Below are 24,680 nucleotides of genomic sequence, written 5' to 3' on the forward strand. Positions count from 1 at the left end.
TGTGCTTTATGCATGAGGTTTTTATGCTGCGTTGAGAAATCCGTCCTTAAGATGTGCATAGAGACCTCTTAACGCAAAACTATTCGTAGGATCGGCAGCCAGATTTCCTTGATTCAGTCAGCAATAGACTTTCTGCTGATAACTTAGTTAATTCATTTGAAATCCCAAGGACAACTTCCCTGGAAGTGCCCTGGAGGTATTGTGTCCTACCTGAGAGTTCACTGAAGGAAAATTTAACTTTAGCACTTAATGGAGATTTGTCTTGGGAATGTCACACTGATCATGGTATCTTCAGATGCTTAGTTTCTGATTTGACTTTTTAAGGATTTAATACTAATGAAAACTGAAAAAAAAGTGACACTATAAAACAGGTAGTTTTCTGAAGGATTTGATGGATTTCTAGCATTTCACCCATTTGCTTTGACTAAAAGCTGTATTGATTTGTGTGAAGATGACATTGAAGAACTTAAAGAGAGAAAAAACTGTAGTTCTGCTGCTCCAGCGTTCCTGTCAGCCTCCTGTTTAGATCTGTTTCATTCCACATGAGCTCCCCACCATTTGTGCTGCTGTCGTAGCTCAGACCTTTGCAGTAGTTCATCGCTGACGCCACCAATCTTCTGTCACATATGCTTCTTTTTTCCTTTTCTTTTTCTCAAGGAGAAATTGTAAGTGAAATACAATGCTTTTTGGGGAAGGCTTTTCTTTTTAATATGGCTGCTATTTCAAGTTCATTTTGCTGAAGACAAGTCAAAGATGCATGTTAAAGATGTGTGTCTTACAGAATAAGCAGATTAAGCATTTATTGATTTTTGGACAAAAGATCATTTGATTGACAGTGTTGATCAAGTCCCCATGAAGTTCCCCCCCTGTTGAGTATTGTCGTTGTGGGTGGTAAAGTTTTAGTGTGTCTGAAGAAATGAAATGTGATGCTTTCTTCTTGCCCTAGAGCTGTAAGTTTTCTCCTTAGTTTTTGCTCCAAGCTACTAAGAATCCTACCAGTAAAAAAAAAAGACCACAGGTTTTGCTTGGTTGCTTTTCTGTTCTCTGAGAAGCCACCATACCAAGAGGAGAATAGATTTTGGATCTGTGCTGTAATGTGCATTGCTAAGAAATCTGCAGACTTTGTTGAATGGTAATGGCTTCTTTCACAGGGTTATTCCACTGCTGTATTTCAGCTGCACAGTTACCAAGTTGCACATAACTTGGTGATGTGGTATCGTTTCCTGCCTGGATGAGATGGAGTTGCTCAACTGGAGATGGAAGAATATGTCACACTCAGAGCCTTCTGGATATGAACTTGACATTATTGTGGACCTAGGAGTACTGATAAATGAACTGAGTGCAGTGATTTTGGGTGTGTGTCTTCAGGCAAGGAGACTTTATGCTCTGTATTTTAGAATCATAGAATCATAGAATCATTAAGGTTGGAAAAGACCCTTAAGATCATCGAGTCCAACCGCTAACCTATCACTGCCAAGTCCACCACTAAACCATATCCTCAAGCACCACGTCTACCCTTCTTTTAAATACCTCCAGGGATGGAGACTCAAGCACTTCCCTGGGCAGCCTGTGCTAATGTTTGACAACCCTTTTGGTGAAGAAGTTTTTCCTAATATCCAACCTAAACTTCCCCTGGCGCAGCTTGAGGCCATTTCCTCTCGTCCTAGCGCTTGTTACTACGGAGAAGAGACCGACCCCCGCCTCGCTACAACCTCCTGTCAGGTAGTTGTAGACAGTGATAAGGTCTCCCCTCAGCCTCCTCTTCAGACTAAACAACCCCAGCTCCCTCAGCCGCTCCTCATAAGACTTGTTCTCTAGACCCTTCACCAACTTCGTTGCCCTTCTCTGGACACACTCCAGCACCTCGATGTCCTTCTTGTAGTGAGGGGCCCAAAACTGAACACAGTACTCAAGGTGTGGCCTCACCAGTACCGAGCACAGGGGCACAATCACCTCCCTGCTCCTGCTGGCCACACTATTCCTGATACAAGCCAGGATGCCATTGGCCTTCTTGGCTGCCTGAGCACACTGCCGGCTCCTGTTCAGGCGGCTGTCAGCCAGCACCCCCAGGCACTTTTCATCCAGGCAGCTCTCCAGCCACTCCTCCCCAAGGCTGTAGCGTTGCCTGGAGTTGGTGTGACCCAAGGGCAGGACCTGTCCCTTGGCCTTGTTGAATCTCATACCGTTGGCTCCGGCCCAACCATCCAGCCTGTGCAGGTCCCTCAGTAGGGCCTTCCTGCCCTCCAGCAGATCAACACTTCCACCCAGCTTGGTGTCATCTGCAAACTTACTGAGGGTGCCCTCGATCTCCTCATCCAAATCATCAGTGAAGATATTGAACAGGACCAGCCCCAACACTGAGCCCTGGGGAACACCACTCGTGACCAGCTGCCAACTGGAGGTGACTCCATTCACCACCACTCTCTGGGCTCGGCCGTCCAGCCAGTGTTTAACCCAGCACAGAGTGCACTTGTCCAAGCCGTGAGCAGCCAGCTTCTCCAGGAGAATGCTGTGGGAGACAGTGTCAAAGGCCTTACTAAAGTCCAAGCAGACAACGTCCACAGCCTTCCCCTCATCCACTAAGCGGGTCACCTTATCATAGAAGGAGACCAGGTTAGTGAGGCAGGACCTCCCTTTCAGAAACCCGTGCTGGCTGAGCCCGATCCCCTGGGTGTCCCACACGTGCCACATAGTGGCATTCAAGGTGATCTGCTCCATGACCTTTCCTGGCACCAAGGTCAGGCTGACAGGCCTGTAGTTCCCCGGATCCTCCTTCTGACCCTTCTTGTAGAGGGGCATCACATTTGCTAGTTTCCAGTCATCTGGGACCTCCCCGGTTGACCAGGACTGCTGATAAATGATGGAGAGTGGCTTGGCGAGCTCCTCTGCCAGCTCCCTCAGTATCCTTGGGTGGATCCCATCCAGCACCATGGACTTGTGAACATCCAGGTGAAGGAGCAGGTCGGTGACTGCTACTTCTTCAACAGCAGGGACTTCATTCTGCATACCATCTCCATCTCCCAGCACAGGGGCCTGACACCCCTGAGGATGACCAGTCTGACTATTAAAGACTGAGGCAAAGAAAGCATTAAGTACCTCAGCCCTCTCCTCATCTTTCCTGGCAAGGTTACCTTCCGCATCCAACAAAGGAGGGAGGTTCTCCCTGGCCCTCCTTTTGTCACTGATGTATTTATAAAAACATTTTTTGTTATCTTTAACGGTGGCGGCCAGTTCAAGTTCCAGCTGGGCCTTCGCCTTCCTAATCTTTTCCCTGCATCACCTCACAACATCCTTGTATCCTCCTGAGTTGCCTGCCCCCTCTTCCAAAGGCAGTAACCTCTCCTTTTTTTCTTGAGTTCCAGCCAAAGCTCCCTATTCCACCAAGCCAGTCTTCTCCCCCGCCTGCTTGACTTACGGCACATGGGGACGGCTCTTTCTGTGATTGCATTTAGGAGATGACTACTGCCGTACTAGTGTTGCAAATTTGCAGTACCTTTTGGGCCAAAATCTGAAAACAACCCCCAGGGTGCGGGTGACACATTTTGCTTGTTGGATAGAGTGTATTTGCTTAGTAGAGACTAAAGGCTCAGCATTCCACAGTACTGACAGGTTGTCAGTAGTGTTTGTAACGTTTTGGAGTCAAAGGCTAAGTGGTTTTCGATCTAAAATCAAGATACGTAGAAAGTAGGACAAAAAATAACTTTAGAGATAGCCATTACTTAGGATTTTTATTCATAATTATTCTAAGTTCCTTTCTGATGACAGTGTGGAAGAAGTGGGCTGATTTATAGGGGCTACAGTGAGGAAATGACTAAATTTGAGAAAGAGAATTTGTTGTGTAGAAGAAGACGCTAAATTGAAGAGAGAGATGTGGGAGAAACAAACAAATGATATGCTAGCTCTGACTTTGGCAGAGCAGGGAAAGTATAGGAAACCCAGCAGGAGATGATTTCTGCAATGTAAGCTGCATCTGGCTTGTGCATGACTCGAAAGAAAAATTATAAGTGGGTAGCAAAGGGGAACAGTGGAAAGTATCAAGGAGAGGTATTTTGTATTTCACAGTGGAGTTAGATGTTGTTATAAACTTGGTTTTAGGTGGACTGTACAAGGAAGCTAGATCCTGAAAGCTAGGAGAAAGGAAGACATCTAAAATATGCTATTGCTAATATAGCTAAAATATGCTAAACATGCTATTGCAGAGGATGATCTCAGTGATGAAATCTCAGACTTCGGAGAAACAGGCACAGTTCCTATCTGGATATGGGGAGGTATGAGGACAGAAGGAGTTTCTAGGGTAAAGGGGAGAATGGAGATAATGTCTTCGGAAATCAAAAGAAGATGAAATAGAATCGGTGATATAAACCTGAAATATCAGTAGAGAATCCAGGAAGAACTATTAAGAAAAAAGCTGCTTATGTATATAGATACAGGTTTGCAAATAATCCAGGTGGGGATAAAATTTAGGAACAGTGCATAAAGTGTGCAAGTTAATTTGAAGAGCTGTGAATTTAGAAATGTGAAGTCCTTTGCAAGTCCTCCACACCAAATAGAGATTCTGGGGCATTAAAAAAACCCATTTTATATAATGAAAGAGCACTTTAGAAACAGAAGTCCTGTAGGAAAGGATGGAGAAAATAATGTATTTACAGGAATATTTTTCTGCCTATCTGCCTGTTCTTATCTGTGTCAACCTGTCATTTTATGGACGTTCGACACTGTTGAAAATCCTGTTCTTCTCAGTGCATCCTATTGATACTCCATTTCCATCAAACCTTTCTGTCACTGTCTTCTCTAGATTTGGCAAAATGTAGTCATTGTCTTGTTCCTCTTCAGCCATACATCTCTGCCTCCCACATTCCTCTATGCCATATTACATTTTTAGTTTGCTAAAAATGTATGTATGTAACTTCCTCTCTCCTATATGGGGGGGTATGAGAACTTTACAAGACTACTTCTTTCTTAGGTTGTATGAAGGTTGTTTTGACTGCATTAAGTTGACAACTGTAGCCTTTTTGTCATTATATTATAAAGAGATATTTGAGTTTAGAGTCACAAAGACATTTTTGGCAATATTTTTTCTGGAATCTATGCATCAGAGTTAATGGCCAGGTGTTCCATGTATTGCATGGGAGAGGAAGGCATTGAGAAATAACATAGCCATAAGCCAGTACAGTGATTGGGAAACCTTAGATAGCCTCTAAAGGTGACAACAGCTCGACATGACTGTATCTCTCACAGACTTGAGCACCAGAGTTAGGGATGAAGCACAGTGACTTCCTCCACTCAGGTCTTGCAGCAAGTTGGAGCTGCAGCATGTCTGATGAGGGTGAAAGGCAGTTAAAGAGGAAGGTTAGGTAGCGCATGCGCGCGCGTGTGTATTTGGGTGTGTGTCTGTAGGAAGGCTATTACCAGGTGGTAGAATGAAGATGGGCAGAGATGTGCCCAACACGTAATTTGCAGCATCAGCTGTATTTGTGACTGTCACTTACAAATGTGAACTGATGCAACTGTGAAAGACATTCATGTAGCAAGAGGTTTGCAGCTGAGTCTTAGCAATCTAGCTAGGATCTAGACAGGAAGGGCATCATATTGTGCTTTTCTTACAGAATCACAGCATCCCAGACTGGCAGGGGTTGGAAGGGCCCTCTGGAGCTCACCCCGTCCCACCCCTGCTTGAGCAGGCACCCCCAGAGCAGGGGCACAGGACCGCGTCCAGGCGGGGTGTGAATGTCTCCAGGGAAGGGACCCCACAGCCTCTCTGGGCAGCCTGTGCCCCTGCTCTGGCACCCTTAAAATGATTTCTCAAATATCTAATCCAAAAGTACAGGATGTGTAGCCTCGTGGGCTTGGACCTGCAACCTCCTGTCTTTCTCTGCTTACAATGGATCTTAGCATGTTTGTATAGCCAATAGTTTTTGAAAGGAAGTTTCAAATTGAGCTCTTCAGTGTATTTTCTTATACATAACCAAATCTTAAGGTCTAGTATAACTTGGTGCAACTGTACTAAACATGCCGGTTTTCTACTAAACGTGTAACTGTCACCTTTCCTGTGGCTTCCTCGGGTCTTGGACTTAAACTAGATGTGTACTTTTCTTTTCTCTATTTGTATAACAGCAAAAGCGGAAACTGAGACTTTACATCTCCAACACATTTAATCCTGCAAAATCTGATGCTGATGACTCTGATGGCAGCATTGCTTCATGGGAGCTGCGAGTGGAGGGGAAGCTCCTGGATGACGTATGACTTACCTGTGCTTCACTGGGGCTGGCAAGGATCTAGAGATTGTCCTGTGGGGTGGTGGACTGTACTGGGGGCATCAACTTAGACAGGACATCTCTGAATGGCAGCGTTGGCTTGTTGCTGCTGGGAGGGCGCCACGTCCAGCCGGAGTGAGGGATAAGGCCATAATGGGAATGTTGGGGAGGGGCAGGGAGGGCAGCAGGGAATGGAGCAGACTTAAGGACAGGACAGGTAGGAGGAGGTGGAGAGAGCAGGGCTGAGAAGATTCCCTTAAAAGATATGGTAGGGTTCAGGTCATGAGAGGTGTGATAAGTCACGCCTACAGCAGCCATTGAGTCTTGTGAAGAGTAAGATAACAAGGAGAAGCAAGTAGTTCATATTCCTAGGCAGGCAGGACAAGAGGATAGATGGATGGTCAGAGCAAGGATGGAAGAAAAGTTTTATCATTTTGAAGTCCTCAGAAACCTCAGTGATGGATTTAGCTTTCCTCAGGGAAGGCTGGACTTTCCTAATAAAGGTGTCACCTACCTAAATAGGCTTCACAAGCTAAGTATTTGATAGGATAAACAGATGGAGAACATGCATGTATGGAGAGGGCAATGCTTTCAAGGCACGTCTATCTGTCTGGAGATAACTGCACATGAATCAGAATCATAACCTTGCTGGAGGATGAAGGGGTGACAAATTGCAACATCTGTAAATTGAAATAAGACAAATTCAGTTTACAAATTAGAGCATATATTTTATTAAAGAAAGAGATTCTTTATTGGAACAAAATAACTTATCAAATAGTGGCAAATTTTAAACCAAAGGATGAATATCTAAAAGATTTCTGCATTAAATTAGAAGAAATTAACATAAATCCTGTGGACTGTATTATCTGGAAAGTCAGATTATGTGATTATAGACCTTCCAGTTTTTAAATTAGACAGTATGAGCTGTGTAGTAAACTGCGAATATTGATAATTAAAGGGAGAGGCAAAATGTAAAAGAAAATACTTTTACTTAGTGTATGATTAATCTGTAAAATTTACTGTCATCTGATAAATCATACCAATAAATCAACATTCATCAAAAAAGCCAAGCTGTTAAAATAAAAGGTATACAGTGGCCTTAGAGTCATAGAGTGGTTTGCGTTGGAAGGAACGTTCAAAGATCATCTAGTCAACCCCTGCTGCTGTGGGCAGGGACATCTTCCACTAGACCAGGTTGCTCAGAGCCCCGTCCAACCTGACCTTGAACACTTCCAGGGATGGGGCATCCACAGCTTCTCTGGACAGTCTGTTCTGGTGTCTGACCACCCTCATCGTAAAAAATGTCTTCATTAAGTCCAATCTAAACCTACTGTCTTTCAGTTTAAAACCATTGCCCCTTGAACTGTCACTACAGGCCTTGGTAAAAAGTCTGTCCATATCTTTCTTATAAGCCCTCTCTAAGTATTAGAAGGCTGCAGTAAGGTCTCCTCAGAGCCTTTTCTTCTCCAGGCTGAGCAACCCCAACTCTCTCAGCCTGTCCTCACAGGAGACATGTTCAAGCTCTCGGATCATTTTTGTGGCTTCCGCTCAACCTGCTCTCACAGGTGCTGTGTTCACATTACAAGCCAGTCATTTCCAATAACATTAAGAGAGTTAGGAAAATCTTCCCTTAAGTGTTCACTGTTCCACCACTGTTGAGATTTTTGCACCTTACCCTGCATTTGTCAGCGGGAAAGCTCAATTAGATTGATCACACTGTGGTCTATATGGGAATTAATGTTCAAGAGAAAGCCTGAGAAGGAAGCATAGAACACAGGGTAATAAACATTTCTGCCTTAAACATTTCTGTTTCTTCTGATTGTACAGCTCAGCAAACAGAAACGGAAGTTTTCATCTTTTTTTAAGAGTTTGGTTATTGAACTGGACAAAGATCTTTATGGACCTGACAACCATCTTGTGGAGGTAAGAAGTTCATGCACCCTTTGCATATAAACCTGATACTAGCACAGATAAACAGCTATGTGCCTGCTGTCTACCTTGTTTAAGTTACCTTGCATTCATTATCTCATTTAAGATACTTTCAAAGTTTTCAAAGTTCCGTTCTTTTAAAGAATGTTTACTAGCAGAATCTATATAGTGTAAAAACATAGATGTAGTAGTCATGTAGTGCACATCTTAGAACACAATGTATGAAATGATGAAAAAATTGTGCGCATTTTTCCTAGCGAGTAAAGCATGCTAACAGCAGGCCAGATTGTGCACTAAAGCTGGATTGTAAGGGCAGAGCAAGAAATTATTTGGGGGAGGGGGGGGGTTGTTTGTGTTTTTTTTTTTAAAATTGCAAGATCTTCACAAGGCCGGTACTTGTCTTATTCTTGCATGGTGTACTGTGCAAGATGTACCTTGACAGACATCAGTGAAAAAAGGACTGACCGTCTTACTTGTTTTTATCTTTGGCAGTGGCACAGAACTCCCACAACCCAGGAGACAGATGGCTTCCAGGTGAAAAGACCTGGTGATGTCAGTGTGCGGTGCACATTACTCCTCATGTTGGACTACCAGGTCAGTGCGCTGCTTTTGGCATGCAAAAATACAGCCATTGGGACATAGTGCAACAGAGCAAATTCATCCTGTGACGTACATCAAAACCCGGTGTACTTGGACTCAGAATGTCACATAGTCCATTGAGGTTAGAATGACAGATTATTTGAAATGTAAAGTTTCTTTTATAGTTTAGCGAAATAGTGTTTGTGGCACTATGGTAATTAGTATTTTTATTGCCCACCTGCAGAAAGAAGATGCATTTCAACCTCAGCCTTCTTAGAGATTAGTCAGATAAGTTGCACATGAATTATGTGTGTGGTCTGGTACAGAAATTCAAAGGAGTGGCTTTTGGTAGCGGTACCTGAACTAGCTGCGTAGCTGTGACGGCCTTTCTCTGAGAGCAGACTACAGCTTTCCTGGTTTGTTAAATTTTGGCTATGTTGTCACCCTAATCTGGCATAAGACAACATTGCTCTGCAAGGGTTAGACTTGCCATTACTCTTAGGCCTTGTTAGGCATTTCTGCTTCTTCTCTTTTGTCAGTATTAGTTCTACTGTACTAGTAGCGTGGGCTGTAGTACTAGTATGTGTGGGCTGAACACACACAAGTCAGGGAACCAAACCATTTGAAAGCTAACAAAACTTGCTTCCAAATCAGTTCCCTGATCCCAGTCACAGGAAATAAAACAAACCAAAAAACCAACCAACAAACAAAAAAAAGTGCCAAAATTAGGTTATTCTTCCTTGGGATAGAATATAAAAGAGGTTCCTGGGCACAGTTTCAAACTATTTTAAGCTGTTGTAAGGCTAAGCTGCTCCAAAAAGCCACTTTCATTTCAGTTGTGGGTGTGGATTGCCACAGTCTCCATTCTCTTGGCACAAACGATGGAGATTTGCAGTTGTGGGGCTCACTATTCTGACTGAAACCATGCCTGAAAGAAATGTTGCTGTCTTAGAGGAAACAGAAATGCCCTGCTGAGAGGAGATGGGATCTCCCTTTTCAATGGCAGTTCAGTCTCAGATACATTTTGACTGTGTAACTTCAAGAACTCATTCCGTGCCATTCTATTTCCCCTCTATACAAATAGCAACTATCCAGGATAAAGGCACTCCAATATGGTTGAGAGAAAATTTTAGGGAGTGTATGAGCTAACTGAAATCCTGATATAGCCAGTTAGAATCTTTATCATTTAGACAATATAATTACGTTTGTTATGCTCACCAGTATTACAAATTTATGCTTTAAAATTATCCTTAAGCCTTGATTTGTTATAAAGCTAGCTTTGGGTGACCTAGCACCCAACAGAGTAATCCTTGCCTAATAATGTGGCAAATATTAAACTTGAGTATGGGTACACACTTGAAGAGGCACCAAATTCCATGGTATCCAAGGAATGTATACTACTAGAGATGCAGAACCGGGTAGTTGAAGAGTCGTATCACAGAGATCAGGAGAAAAAATATATTCTATTGACTAGTTGTTGTTGGGTGAATTTTCTGGTATGCAACAGAATGGTGGGAACATGCCTGAAAAACAGAATTCCAAGGTACTTTGTTGATGTGAGGCAGCTAAGCAGTTATTACCAACAGTAGAAGCATCATCCTGACTTCATTCTCTCTATCTCTGGTTAACCTCCAGTAGTTCAGAGGAAGGACCATTCTTTTTCTTCTCCCACTCCCTAAAGTCAAATTATGCATCAGTGTTGGAAAGGAAAATTCTTTCCTGGGTCTGCATGCAAGTTGTTATTACCTGAAATATGTGATACAGATAGTCTGTGTGCATAGCACATTGTTGTGGTTTCAGCTGGGATAGAGATTTTTTTTTTTCCTAGTAGCTGGTGTGTAGTGCTGTGTTTTGGATTTAGTATGAGAATAGTGTTGGAAACACACTGATGTTTTAGTTGTTGCTAGGCAGTGCTTATGCTAGTCAAGGACTTTTCAGCTTCTCATGCCCTGCCAGTGAGAAGCTGGGAGGGGCACAGGCAGGACAGCTGAGCAAACTGGCCAAAGGGATGTTCCATACAATATGGTGTCATGGTCAGCATATAAACCGGGGGGAGCTGGCTGGAGGGTGGACCACTGCTCGGGAACTGGCTGGGCACTGGTCAGTGGGTGGTAAGCAATTGCATTGTGCATCACTTATTTTGTGTATTCTATTATTACTACTACTACTACTACTTCTACTCTTATTTCCCCTTCCTTTTCTGTGCTATTAAACTGTCTTTATCTCAACCCATGAATTTTACTCTGCCCCCCGCCCCGATTCTCTCTGCAGTCCCACTGGGTGGGGGGGATAGTAAGTGAATGGCTGTGTGGTCTTTAGCTGCCCGCCAGGTTAAACCACAACACATATGTAGATTGTCCCTCTTTCTTTTCAAACCCTAGACATAGTTCTTCCAGAGTACTGACAGTGGTAAACATCTGAGCAACTTGTATTTTTGCAATCACTGCCATTGAATGGGATGCTTCTCCTGAGGAACAGAGCTGAATTAAAGAGAATTAAAGCTGGAACTTGATATCTGTGTGCCTGTCTGCTTTTCTCTCTGTTGCCATATCCATCTCCTTCCTTTCTGTTACAGCCTCCACAGTTTAAACTGGATCCACGATTAGCTCGTTTGTTGGGGATACACACACAGACCCGATCAGCCATCATCCAGGCTCTCTGGCAGTACATCAAAACAAATAAGCTGCAAGACTCCCATGATAAGGAATACATTAACTGCGACAAGTACTTCCAGCAGGTAACTCCTTTTTGGACACTGTAGCTCTTTAGAAGCAAACTATAATATCCAGCTGCAAATTTTGGATGGATGAAAATTACTGATTTTTATTGTCCATTAATGATTTGCAGTATCTTTAGTACTGAATGGCTTTCAACAGTCACTACAACTAATATAATAAGCACCCTCTCATGTGCCAGTGTTGTCAAAAAATGACATCTGGTGGTTCAGGGCTGCCACATAAGCTGTGGCCTTTCCAGGAAGGAGGAATTGTTTCTCTAGTTGTTTCACTGTATTGATTTACTGGCCTTTTTTTCCTGATATATCATTTTGTACTAAGAAACATGAAAATAATCTGCTGATTCTGATTACCAAATCATACATAGACCTGTTTTCTTCCCTTCTCTTTCCCTGTTTATGAAGGGCAGAAGACATGGAAGATATAATTAGAAAATCTATTTTTTCTTAATTCTGCTTCAGATTATAAAACACTCTCAATGATCTGCACGATGTTTTGAAAGTAGCATGTTATGACTTTTTGTCTTTCACAGTGACCTCTAGAATTAACCAAGAAGGCCACTTAAAGGCATCTCCACCTTTTCTGTAAATATGATTATATTTATTTTGTAAAGTTAATGTTATCTGAGCTATTACTATCTTTATGGGTTTCCTTTTTCTGTAGCTTCAGGCTTACCTAATTCATTTTGAAAGTACCTGAAGGTAGGGTTTGTGACATACTCCTGTTTAGGGAAGGTACTGGCAGTTACAATAAATGAATAAAGTTTTGGTGAGCATTGAAAGTAAATGTTGCAATGGAAGTTGTGTCCTAGTTGTCTTTTTAAGGTTTTACTTTCTGTTATTAATTTGCCCTACAGTGGTTTAAAGTGACCAATGCTTGAAATAACTTAAAGACAGCACTGTTTTTTTCCACATTTGAAAATACAAAATAAAAAAAAATAATTGAGGGATTCATGGGTATTTTTAGGAATATGGAACCAAAGTGATCTGGGTGGTATAGTCACTCTCTCGTTTGGGTTGTTTGTTGTTTTTTTGCGGGTGGTTTTCTTTTTAGAATTACAGCATGCAGTCTTTTTCATATATAATGAAAATTCCATCTTAAAACCACATTTTTTTTTTTTTTGGCAAAATTACAAAGATGTTTGCTCTGTTGCTTAGATGATTTGAATTCCATTCTCTATTTATGTACAGCCAATTTAGACTGAATTTTGTTTGTGCCAGGCTGAAGAGGAAATGGAAAAGGGGAGGGTAAAAACAGATCTGAAAAATCATGAGAAGAATGGAAAAGGTGAACAAGGAGTAATTATTGTTTATTTTGGTAAATAATTAGAGGCCATAAACTGAAACTGGCAGGTAGCAACTTAAAAGCAAACAAAAGGAATCAAGCATAGTTAAACTTAGGAACTCCTTGTGATAGGACATTACAAATGCTAAAAGTGTGTATGTAAGGATAAAAAAATTTTGGCTATTATAAATTCAAGGTAATTGCTAAGGTGTGGAGATTGGGAGAGTTTTTTGGGGAAGGGCCAGTATGTGTTTCTCCCGTTCTTACATTTATCCTTTAATATCCACCTTTGGCCACTCTCAAGGGCAGGATAGTGTGGTAAATGTGTAGGAGATCCTTTGTCTGATCCAGTACAGTAGTTCATGCCTTACTTACGGTAAGCAGGAGGACCTTCTCACTTTTATTTATTTTAATTTTCATCTTAAGAACTTTGCTAGAAACAGAACTTGCTGGAGCCATCTCCTCTTCATGTATCTCATCAGAGGCTTATTAGCTCATAGGTCTCCTTTGTGTTAGAACTCTTCAGGAATACCATCAGACCTGATAATTGTCTTCCCATCCTCAGAAGACTTGTCAGATGAGAGCTGAGACATAGCAGATTCGTCTTCTAGGAGACTGAACCTCACTCCCTGCAAGATCTGGCTAATCTGGAGTAGTTTCATAAGAATGCAGTGCTTGCATAGATTTAAATCATAAATGGGATTGATTTTAGTGATTCCGTTTTCCTTAGGTCTCTAGCAAAATTGTCCTAAGTAGCTCATCTTGCTTTTAAAACTGATGTTAGTACTTAGGAAAACTAATCCCATTAAATCAAATGAAACATTTCATGATGAGTTTATTTGGTTTTCACCCTAATACTCTAAGATTGAGATACGGAGGGTAAAGGAATTGGGTTAGGAACACCTTCCAGTCTGATGATATTTCTGTAGTCTGTAGTTTTAGGCATGTAACTCCTGGAAAAAAATCATGGTCGTAGCTGGAAGCGCACAGATCACTTAGGGGAGCAGTACATAACACATCAGTGTCTCTAGTATTTCCTTTTAGATCCCGGTCTTCTCATTTGGTATGCCAGCTTTTCTAAATCCTATGCTGGTGTGCTTGTGGCTGTATCTAATGACTCAATACAGAACAGACTGAAAAATTACCACTGAATGAGTTAGCTCACACCCCAGAATTACTATAGCCGTATAAGCTTTTAGAGCCAGTGGTTGTAAGTTTAGACAATTAACTCCGGTTAAGTAGGAATGTGAGAACTTTAGGAAAATTCCATCTAGCCTTAGTTTTCAGTCTCTCACCGCTTCTCTCACTGTGTGTGTACTTGCTCCCTTTTCCCTCCTTAAAGCTCTTGTCTCTTGGGCATCCACATTAGGAGTTTGACATGAGTATTGAGCCAGTGGTGACAGCAGATTGGATGGAGCTTGGTGTGCAAAGATTTTCAGTGGGAATTCCACAGCCATCTCTATGAATTGTCAGAATTCAGAACTGAAATACAGAGTGAGTTGCAGACTCAGTAGATTAGGTTACTTCCTTGCTCTTTAGAAACTAGCTGGCTGAATTCCTGGATGCAGGTAAGTCCAGCAAATTAGACAGATTTTAGAGTTGATGAAGAAGGATCCTTTTCTGTTTAGAAACAGTGTTTATGTCAGCTGGGAGATTTGCAATCCATTGTGTTAGAAGCAAAAGCAAGAAAAAAGGTCCAAAGGTATTTCAAAAGCCAGAGCTGGCTTCTAGGCATTTCTGCTACCGAATTCCCTCGCTGCAGAAAATTATGGATTTCAGAAGATACTCTATCTGAGGAACTACAGCAACCTAGTTGAACAGTCTGACTTCGATGTCCATTCTACAACCTGATAGTCCATTCTTTTCAACCCTGCCTGCATCCTTTGCCTCTAGAGCTGCAAAGCATGTTTCTGTTTATAGCTACAATACTACAAGTAGGACCTCTCTTCTACCAGGTGGAGTTTCCCTAAGAGGCATTTGCATAGGCCTCAACATTTTCACAAAATGCCTCCACGTAACAGCATGCTTTCAGGCAAATGTTAATATATACATAGTTGGGTTTTTTTTTTAAGTCAGTCCAAATGGAATATCTTTAGAGAAAAGCCTATTCAGTTGTTCGGAGCACTAAAAACCCCAGTTGGGAAAAAAGGCTGTAATAATTATATTTCTGACAACCCCAGGTGTAAGGTGTCATTCTAGATTCACAGCAAAGCACTGCAATTACAGAAAACTTCCAAAAACTACAGATTTTGATGCTTTTCAAGAGATTTTTTTTTTTTCTGAATTCAATACATATTTCGCTTCTGGACCGTAGTAAAGAGAAGGCAACCATGAGATGTTGATTGGAAAGAAGTGGATCTGTTCCAACAGGTTGTTTAGGTTTTGGTTAAAAATAAATAAAACCATGTTGCCTTTTTTCCCTTAATCTTTTAAAAAAATAAATTGCAAATTGTTTTAAAATCCAAAAATGTTTTCTTGTATTTTTCTTTAGCATAAAATATTGCAGGAAACATGCCTTGGAAAAAAAAAGAGAAAAATAATTTTATATTTCCTCTGGTTAAAAAGAAATAGTTTTCTTTATGATATGTTGCAGCCAACCCTTAGTGAGAGAGCAAGTGTTCAGTTCTCTCCCATCATTGGTGTGGTTTATCCTGATGTCCCATTAAAGCGGCCCGTGCCCTTCAGCAGCTAAAACAAAAGTGGGCCACCTGAAATTGTTGCCATCTGATGCATCTGTCAGCCAGCCCAGATTGTAATTACAGCAGAAATTTGCAGGGACAGAAGTGACCGAAAGTTTATTCTGTTCAAGGAGCCAGAATTATAGCTTTCCAAATCACCTTACTTTTGAACTGTTGATTCCTTACTTCCTCATTTAACTGCAATTTAGGTTTTGGACAAGAATAACATGCTTTATTGTATTCCAGATCTTTGACTGTCCACGGCTAAAGTTTTCTGAAATTCCTCAGAGACTCACTAACCTGCTGCTGCCACCAGACCCTATAGTGATAAACCATATCATCAGGTAAGCTGGTCAGTCAGCTCAGCACTGTCATGTGCAAAACACTCACTATACAAAATACAGAAACAGCTACAGTAGCAGGGACCAGAACCCAGTTTTTATAACTTCCAGGTGAGTACCTTGGACTTTGTTTTGTGTTCATTCTCTGTGGCATTCTTATCTGCATAATTCTGAATTATTTTCAGTAGAATGGCACCAATTCTCTAGGAGTATGCAAAACGTCTTTTCATCCCTGCTAGAATACCATTGAGAGAGTTAGTCAGGTTTCTTTCCTAAGGGGAGAGGAACAAGAGTTTGAATCCACTTAGAGGGAAAAAAAAAAAGGAATTGAAGTAAGATATTATACATTATGGGCAATCATTCTAATCACTGAGTTATTATGTAGAATTTACAACACTGTTGCAGTTTCAAATACAGTGGCCAGTCCATGCATGCTTTGTTGGGATTGGGTCAGCTGTTTGGGTGTTAGTCTTATTCTAAGAATGCCAACTAGTCAAGAGATCTCAAGAGATTCACAATAAAGAATGCCTAGGTTCAGAGAAGGCCATTGTGACCAAGATAGTGAGCTTACGGCATCCTTGTCAAAACAGATGTATTTCTGCCACAGTAGATGAAATACAACTTTCAGCTATCTAGGGCACTTCCAGCACATTCCATATTTAAGTGACAGTTGGGGACGGGGGATAAAGAAACTTTTGGGAATTGCAACCTTGCTGTTAAGATATTTCGGTCTTTCCCAAGTTCGTTTGTGGTCTTGGTCAAAACTCTGATGCTGGCTGTTTAAACATTATTGTTAATTGAGTGTAGTGATTTGATTTCCTACAGAATATTGACAACAAATATTTCTGAATATGCTTAAAATTGGGATCTTTATTTCAAATTTGTAGCATATGTGATAAGTTTAAATAGTACATAGGCTATCAAAGTAAAATTTGCTTTTTGATTAATTTGAATATATTAACCAGAGTAATCAAAAAGCAGCTTGACTACCATGCATGTTGATAGCTGTGTATATACTGTCATTGAAAACAACTCAGTGACCTGGTTGATGGACCAGAAAAAGCTGAGGTCTTCAGAGATATGTAGTCATTGTCTTGGAGAAAAATGACATGGAAGTGATGGTTATGTTTCCAGGGGCAGAGAGAGGGCAAAGAGGTTCTGGAGGCAGGTGTTTTCTGTTACATGCAAGCTAAAGAGAGGGACCTTGTGTGTAGTAGCATTCTCTGATACACTGTGTGCACCATACAGTACTTGACAGCATTACACTGCACTGACAAAATGCCATGGAAAGGGGAAGCATTAATTTCCTGAGAAGAGGGAACCCCTTTGCAATAGTCTTTACAGTCTCAAGCTAAGCTAAAATAAATCTGGAAGTCTGGCATGTATTTAAAGGAAGTAAGTAATTTTTAGATTCATGAAATCACAGAATAATGTACAGTAGAAGGGATTGCTGGTGGTCATCTAGAGCTCCTCCTTCCCAACTCAAAGCAGGTTCAGATTATATCAGGATGCTTAGGAACCTAGTCCAGCTGAGCTTTAAAAAGACTCTCTCAGACCCTCAGCCCTGCCCTGCTGCATTCAAATTTTAAGCGTGAATGTTGTCAACCACTGAAACAATTTGTCAATTGCTTGTTGATGTTTAACCCCAGCCAGCAACTAAGCACCACACAGATCCTTGCTGACTCCCCTCCAGTGGGATGGGGGAAGAGAATCGGAAGGGTAATAGTGAGAAAACTTGTGGGTTGAGATAAAAACAGTTTAATAATTTAAATAAAATATTAGAATAATAAAAACAACAACTGCAAAATTTGGAATTAAAATGAAAATAACAGAGAGAGAGAAATAAAACCCAAGAAAGACAAGTGATGCAGATTAAAACAATTGCTCACCACCAACTGACTGATGCCCAGCAAGTTCCTGAGCAGCATCCTGCCCCCCCACCCAGTTTATTGCTGTGTGGTATTGTATGGTGTGTATGGAATCTCTCTTTGGCCAGTTGGGGTCAGCTGTCCCAGCTGTGTCCTCTCCCAGCTTCTTCTGCACCCCCAGCCTACTCACTCATGGAGTGGGGAGAGGAGCAGAAGAGGCCTTGGCTCTGTGCAAGCCCTGCTCAGCAGTACCTAAAACATCCCAGTGTTGCCAACACTGTTTCCAGCACAAATCCAAAACATAGCCCCATACTAGCTGCTATGAAGAAAATTAACACTATCCCGGCCAAAACCAGCACACGGCCACAGGGAATTTTTCAACACTAGTGATTTTAAATATATGTGTTCTTAATTCAGAGAAATCCTCAGGCCTTCTACAAGCTCAACTAGATCACAGTTATTCACAGAATCACAGAATCCCAGGTTGGAAGGGACCTCAGGGATCATCTAGTCCAACCTTTCTGGGAAGAGCCCAGCTTAGACAAGATGGCACAGCACCCTGTCCAGACGAATCCTAAAGGCGTCCAACATGGACATGGAGTCAACCACTTCCCTGGGGAGATCATTCCAGTGGTGGCAGTCCTCAATGTGAAAAATTTCCCTCTTGTGTCGAATCAGAATCTCCCCAAGAGCAACTTGTGTCCATTCTCCCTTGTCCTCTCCATGGGACTCCGTGTAAAAAGGGAGTCTCCATCTTCTTTGTAGCTGCCCCTTAAGTACTGGTACATGGGGATGAGATCCCCTCTGAGCCTCCTTTTCTCAAGGCTGAACGAACCCAGCTCTCCCAGCCTATCCTCATATGGCAGCTTCCCAGTGCTCTGATCATCCTGGTGGCCCTTCTCTGGACCCCTTCCAGCCCGTCCACATCCTTTTTGTACAGCGGGGACCAGAACTGTGCACAGTGCTCCAGGTGTGGCCTGACAAGTGCTGAGTAGAGTGGGAGTATTCATTCTAGTTTTAGAGTATGTGCACAGAGACTAAAATGTGAAGTATTCTAAACTCATTCTAGAAATAACAGTTTTTTAGAACCACTCTTCAGATACCAACCACCCCCCCTTTTTGAAACAGAAAACAAAAAAATGCAATGGGGTCAAAGTGGAAATAAAATAGAAATGAACAAAAAGCCTCTAATCTTGGTAAATATTTTAAATATTAGGTAGACTCAAGGAGAATGCAGGATACAATTAAAAAATACAGAGTGTATAATAGTTTCTGGTCTCTTCAATACCAAATGCACAAAACTTAGAACTGGTAGAAGTCAAATCTTCTTACCTGAGCTCAAGCTGGATCTGGAGCTTTTCTTGAGTTGTACTACTTACTGCAGCTGGCACACCTGAAATCAGAAGTATGGGGAGATACTTCTGTGGGATTTCCCATTTCTGTAAAGAAGAAAGCTGTGCCCCACACACACTTTTAACATTACATAAGTAGGCTACAAAGCATAGCTCTCCAGTATTCTCCTATTATAAATAGGTTAGCTCTTGATTTCCCCTTTTTGACTACCATCATGATTAAAAAAAAGAAGTTCCTTATACTGGCTCAATTGCCCATGTTGTAGTGAGTTTCTGTTGCCTCTCATCCTATTATTGTGCACCTCCAAGAGAAGTTCTTTTCTTCACCGTCCCATACGGCAGTTGCATTCACCAACAGTGTCTCCCTTCCCTCTTCTCAAGGTTAGACAAACCCAGCTGTTGCAGCTTCTCTTTGTAGGCATGTGCTCCAGCCCCCAGACATCCTGGTGGTCCTCTGCAGGCCTCACTCCAGAACACCATGTTTTTCTATTCCTGTGCCCCAGGAGTCCAGATGCAGTTTCACGAGTGTGGCATAGCAAGGAAAAGCCTCTTTCCTTGACTTGATGGCAATGCTTATGCTAATACAGCCCATTTTGCAGTTGAACCTTGTCACAGCTGGCTTACCTCACAGACTCATTCTCCGCTTGTTGTCCATGAGGACCCCCAGGTCCTCTCCTGCAAAACTGCCTTCTACCCAGTTGATGCCCACCTGTACCACTCCATGGCATCATTCTATCCCAGGAGCAGAACTTGGTATTTGCTTTCATTGAACTTTACAATGTTGGACTGCTGTCCTGCTCTGTGGCCTCTCAAGGTCCCTCTGAAGAGCTGTGCTCTCTTGACTCTGACATAGGCTCAGGGACCTGGGAGGCCTGAGGACAGGATGCAGCAGGAGAAATGGAGGCAAAGACAACACTTGGAAATGACCTCTGGAGATCATCTGGTCAAATGCCGTCCCCTGTTCAAGCAGAGCCACCTGTAGCCAGTTGGCCAGGACCGTGTCCAGACAGCTTTTGAACATCTTCAACATGGAAGACATCAAAACCTCTCTGAGAAACCTGTGCCAGTGCTTGGTCAGCCTTAGAGTAAAAAATTGTTTCCTGTGGTTCAGACTGAGCCTCCTGTGTTTCCCTTTGCACCCATTGCCTCTTGTCCTGTCACTGGGTACCACTGAAAAGATCCTGGCTCCATCTTCTTTAAACCCTCCCTTTGGGTATTGATACATTCTCTTGCCCCAAAACCTTTTGCTCTCTAGGCTGAACAGTCCCAGATCTCTCAGTCTTTCCTCATGTGTGAGGTGTTCCAATACCTTAATCATCTTCATGGACCTTCATGGAACACTCTCTGGTAGCTCCATATCTCCCTTTTTCTGGGAAGCCCAACACTGAACACAGTACTCCACGTGTGGCCTCACCATTGCTGAGTATAGAGAAGGACCACCCCCCTCCACCTGCTTGCAACACTCCTAATGCCAGTCCATCCGTGGAAGTTCTTCTGCTCCCCCAAGCCTAACAAGCTCAATTAGATCCTGAGCCAGTTTTTAACTACCTACAGCAGATGCACACAACCTAGATATTTCAAAAGCAACGTTGAGAAGCCAGCATTTTTATATTACAAGTGGCAACAACTGAAGTCTGATTTACCAACTGCTGGGCTGAAAAACTGTTTTATTGCCAAGAAACTTTAGTCTAAAGATGAAGTAAATGTTAAGTATAAACCCCAACAAATTAACTATCAATTTAGGATAAGGCAAGCCAAAGAGTAATACTTATATTTAGCTTGTTAAAGATGAAAAAGAAAATAGTAAGATTGGTTGAAATATACTGGAAGTAGGAAGTCTACTATTGAACCTGAGAAAGTAATAAGGTCTAAAAAACTGTTCTTGGAAGACAGCCAGCTGCTTAAAGTCTGATTAAAAAAAAAATATCAAAATTAATTCTTTTAATCGATGTTAACTTTTGAGATTAGGGAGGGACCCATACCTGTGCAGTATGGGTTTTGGAGGGCAGGTGGAAAGAGTGTATCTGAAAAACTTTATCACAACAAGGTGTCAAAAATAAGTAAATTTAACACACACTAAATGAGGAGTTGTAAATGGTTTTTAATGCAGAACTTTCCACAAAGTTACTTAACTACCAACTACTGTCCCTTTGTACTTGGCACTGGCGAGACTGCACCTTGAGTACTGTGTTCAGCTTTGGGCACCTCAGTACAAGAAAGACACTGAGGTGCTGGAGCGTATCCAGAGAAGGACAATGAAGCTCATTAAGGGTCTAGAGCACAAGTCCTATGAGGAACGGCTGAGGGAATTGGGGTTGTTTAGCCTGGAGAAAAGGAGGCTGAGGGGACACCTCATTGCTCTCTACAGCTACCAGAAAGGAACTTGTAGTAAGGTGGTTGTCAGTCCCTTTTCCCAAGTAACAAATAAGAGGGCAAGAGGAAGCGGCCTCAAGTTGCACCAGGGGAGGTTTAGATTTGATATCAGGAAAAAATTCCTTCACCGAAAGGAATGTTGAGCATTGGAACAGGCTGCCCAGGGAAGTGGTTGAGTCACCATCGCTGGAGGTATTTAAAAGACATGTAGACGTGGTGCTTAGGGACATGATTTAGTGGTGGACTTGGCAATGTTAGGTTTACAGTTTGACTCGATGGTCGTGAGGGTCTTTTCCAACCTAAATGATTCTACACAGTGTGTTACCTATTACTGAAATGTCCTTCAGTAACAGAGGGGTGGTAAATAGTTAACGTGATGCCAAAAACATACCAGGACCAATCTGGACATTGGAAGCCAATTGGTACTAACTGTAGCAGAGAATGGAGTTGATAGATATGCGATATATTGGGGAAGAGTCAATGTAGCTTCTATAACAGGACAGCATGACTGGCTATATTCTTTGAAGAATTCAGCAGGCAACTTTACAAAGTGTTCATACTGTGTGAATACAAAGTATTCACTGTTACCTCTCAAGAAGTAGCTGGGAATCATTACAATGCTGCATAGCTGCCAAAACAATTACAGTGCTAGGAATTATTAGAGAAGGAACTGAGAACCAACTAAAATGTCATTATGTGCTCAAATCCAGAATGGTAGTATACAGTTCTACTTACCTTAACTCAAAAAAGATGCAGTCGAGCAGAGACCATACCAGTATGGTATTTACCACTGGGGATTGCTTTGGAGGCCAGAGTTATAGCAGGTCTCAGGAAGGTGTTAGACAATTTAATGAAGACTATGTCCATTAGCAGCTATTAAAGTTGATGATCTGGACAAAACCTCCAGCTCAAAAGTCTCTGAATTCTGACTGATGAAAGATAAGAGGATATACTAGGATATATAAATACATAAAGATAACCTGTTCTTAAACTTTTCTTACAGCATCTGCAACAGGCTTCATCAGAGTGTATTCTGGCTGGATATTTATTCCAATTCACTATGGTAGTTCTCATGATCTTCTGTTATACTCTCCATAGTGTCGACCCCAATGATCAGAAGAAGACGGCTTGTTATGACATAGATGTAGAAGTTGAAGACCCATTAAAGGGACAGATGAGTAGTTTTCTTCTCTCAACAGCTAACCAACAGGAGATTACAGCATTGGACAACAAGGTACTAGCCCAGGAGTCAATTATCACATGGCATATATACTCATTATGTACCTTCATGTGGGTTTGGTGTCACACATCAAAGACAGTAATGTTGCAAGATAGGCACTTCTCAGTTGGATGTGCTTTCAAGGGATGAATCAGCCCCATGCAATGGGAATACAGAGGGGTGAATGGCATTCCCGCTTAGGATTTGATCCAGGGCCTGGCACAGTTGTTGCGGTGATAGAAGCAGAGTTTCACAGGAGGTATAATGAGTTCCCTGGCATTCAGGAATTTTCTGATCTGTTTGACTGTAACTGTTTATTGAGAGGTCATGGTACCTTGCTAAATTGCTGTAAGACAAAGCTAAGAGAAGCTCATACTCCAGATGTGTTTTGTGCCTGCATGGTTGCAGAACAACTCTCTACAGTAGGTGCAAATATGGAAAATGCATGGCAGAAAAATCACTTGGAGCAGTTTGGCAGACTTGTTTTCAGTGTTACTGAAAGAGGATTGTGCACACTTCAAATAATAGTATCCGTCTTACAGCAGTGGTGAGCTCTGCAGGCTGTATTAGAGATTCATGTCATGAGGACTGTTAGCCAGCTTTTGGCACATGTGTAAATGGGTGATTTGGCTTGTTAAGGGGTAAACAAAAGTGGCTTCTCAGAGCAAGGGAAGAAGAGGTGTGACATCATGGACCAGAGATGATTTATGTGGTGTACAGTCAGGCCCAGTTTCTGTTTGTTTACCTCTAGTACAAACAAATACGCTAAACTCTGGTCTTGATGCAGTTTTAAAGGGGGTTTGGACACTAGCAATCCTATGGATTCTGGTAACTGTTGCAGCATCTTTTGTTTTATGGTTCTTGAGGAAGGTCCTTTTCAGCACGGCAGCTGCTCAGCCAGTTTGTTCTCAGCCTATATAGACTTGCGTGCAGCATACATAGGATTATTCTGTTTCCAGTCCAGCTAACCTCTTCCCATGTCTGTATCACCTCTTTTTTTGAGCATTTACTACAGCAGAGGGCAAGCTGTGATTAGCGAAGTTACTGAAATCACTTATGGGTAAACAGGCATTGACTGCTGCATTGTTATTGTTATAATCTGTACCATTTATTGTTATGCTGCCAGAGTCCTCTGCTGGAAACTCAGTACATACCAACAGACTTCTCTCCAGCATGGCTACATCACCAAATAAGGAATGATTTTTAAGTTAACAGCAGCTCTCTTCTGTTAACATACCATATAGTTATGCCCACACTAGTGGCCTTGATGGCACAGCCAGATCGGGGCAGATTATTTTCTCCCATGTGCCTGGCCACATTAGCTGTTTTGGCAAAATAGATGTACACATGAAATTATGCAAGACAGGTTTACAATCTCAAACTAGAATTTTAGAGGAACACGGTAGCAAAGGTTTGCTTTTCTGTGTATGTATGTGCAAATGATTCATTTGCTGTCCTCCCATCAATCATACTTGATTTTGTTATCCAGGATAATTATAGGGCCTTGACTTCTCTTAGGAGCCTTCATTCTTCCCTGCTGGTTAATGCTGATTTCTTTCATAATATTTCTGAAGATATGACTAATTTTCCATAAACCTTCCATATTCCTGATTCCTCGTTGTGCACACTTCTCTTGTTTTTGCAGCCATTGTGACTTCAATAGGCTTTCTCATAAGAAAAACTCTAGAAATCATGGCTGTTATGTGATTTAATTTAACATGGACTTGATCAGGCAATCACCAGAAATTTTAAGCATCAGAGCAGTGTATTGAAGATATGATGATGATGAACCAGGGGAATAACTGCTCTGTTGCATTGGGCACTGTTTAAAGACATATTTCTATAGCACCTTTCCTGAAAAATCCCAGATTTGGCAGAAAGGCTGATTATACCCAGGAAGTTACTACATTGTACAGTGAAATGACTTAGCTCTTCAGTATGGTATATAGCATGCCGTCCAGCAGTTCAACAGAGGAAGTGAAGAAGAACCCTGTACATATCTGTATTGCAGAAGTACAAGTGAAACCAAAATGTAATTGCAGGAGTGCAGTTAACTCCCTCTTAGAAG

The 24,680-nt window shown here is 41.9% G+C and overlaps 1 protein-coding gene across 9 annotated transcripts in view; it reads left to right on the forward strand.

The window, feature by feature from the left end:
* The window catches only part of SMARCD3 (SWI/SNF related, matrix associated, actin dependent regulator of chromatin, subfamily d, member 3), a 106,845-nt gene that overhangs the window by 74,294 nt on the left and 7,871 nt on the right, over nt 1-24,680 (forward strand). For all 9 annotated transcript variants that reach the window (XM_064445314.1, XM_064445313.1, XM_064445309.1 and 6 more), the window contains 6 exons: nt 6,115-6,237; nt 8,082-8,177; nt 8,676-8,777; nt 11,338-11,499; nt 15,706-15,803; nt 22,492-22,627. In XM_064445314.1, the coding sequence (XP_064301384.1) occupies nt 6,115-6,237; nt 8,082-8,177; nt 8,676-8,777; nt 11,338-11,499; nt 15,706-15,803; nt 22,492-22,627 (717 nt within the window). The remainder of the gene's footprint in view (nt 1-6,114; nt 6,238-8,081; nt 8,178-8,675; nt 8,778-11,337; nt 11,500-15,705; nt 15,804-22,491; nt 22,628-24,680) is intronic.

Source organism: Phalacrocorax carbo, chromosome 2, assembly GCF_963921805.1.
Source record: "Phalacrocorax carbo chromosome 2, bPhaCar2.1, whole genome shotgun sequence".
Taxonomy (NCBI): Eukaryota; Metazoa; Chordata; class Aves; order Suliformes; family Phalacrocoracidae; genus Phalacrocorax; species Phalacrocorax carbo.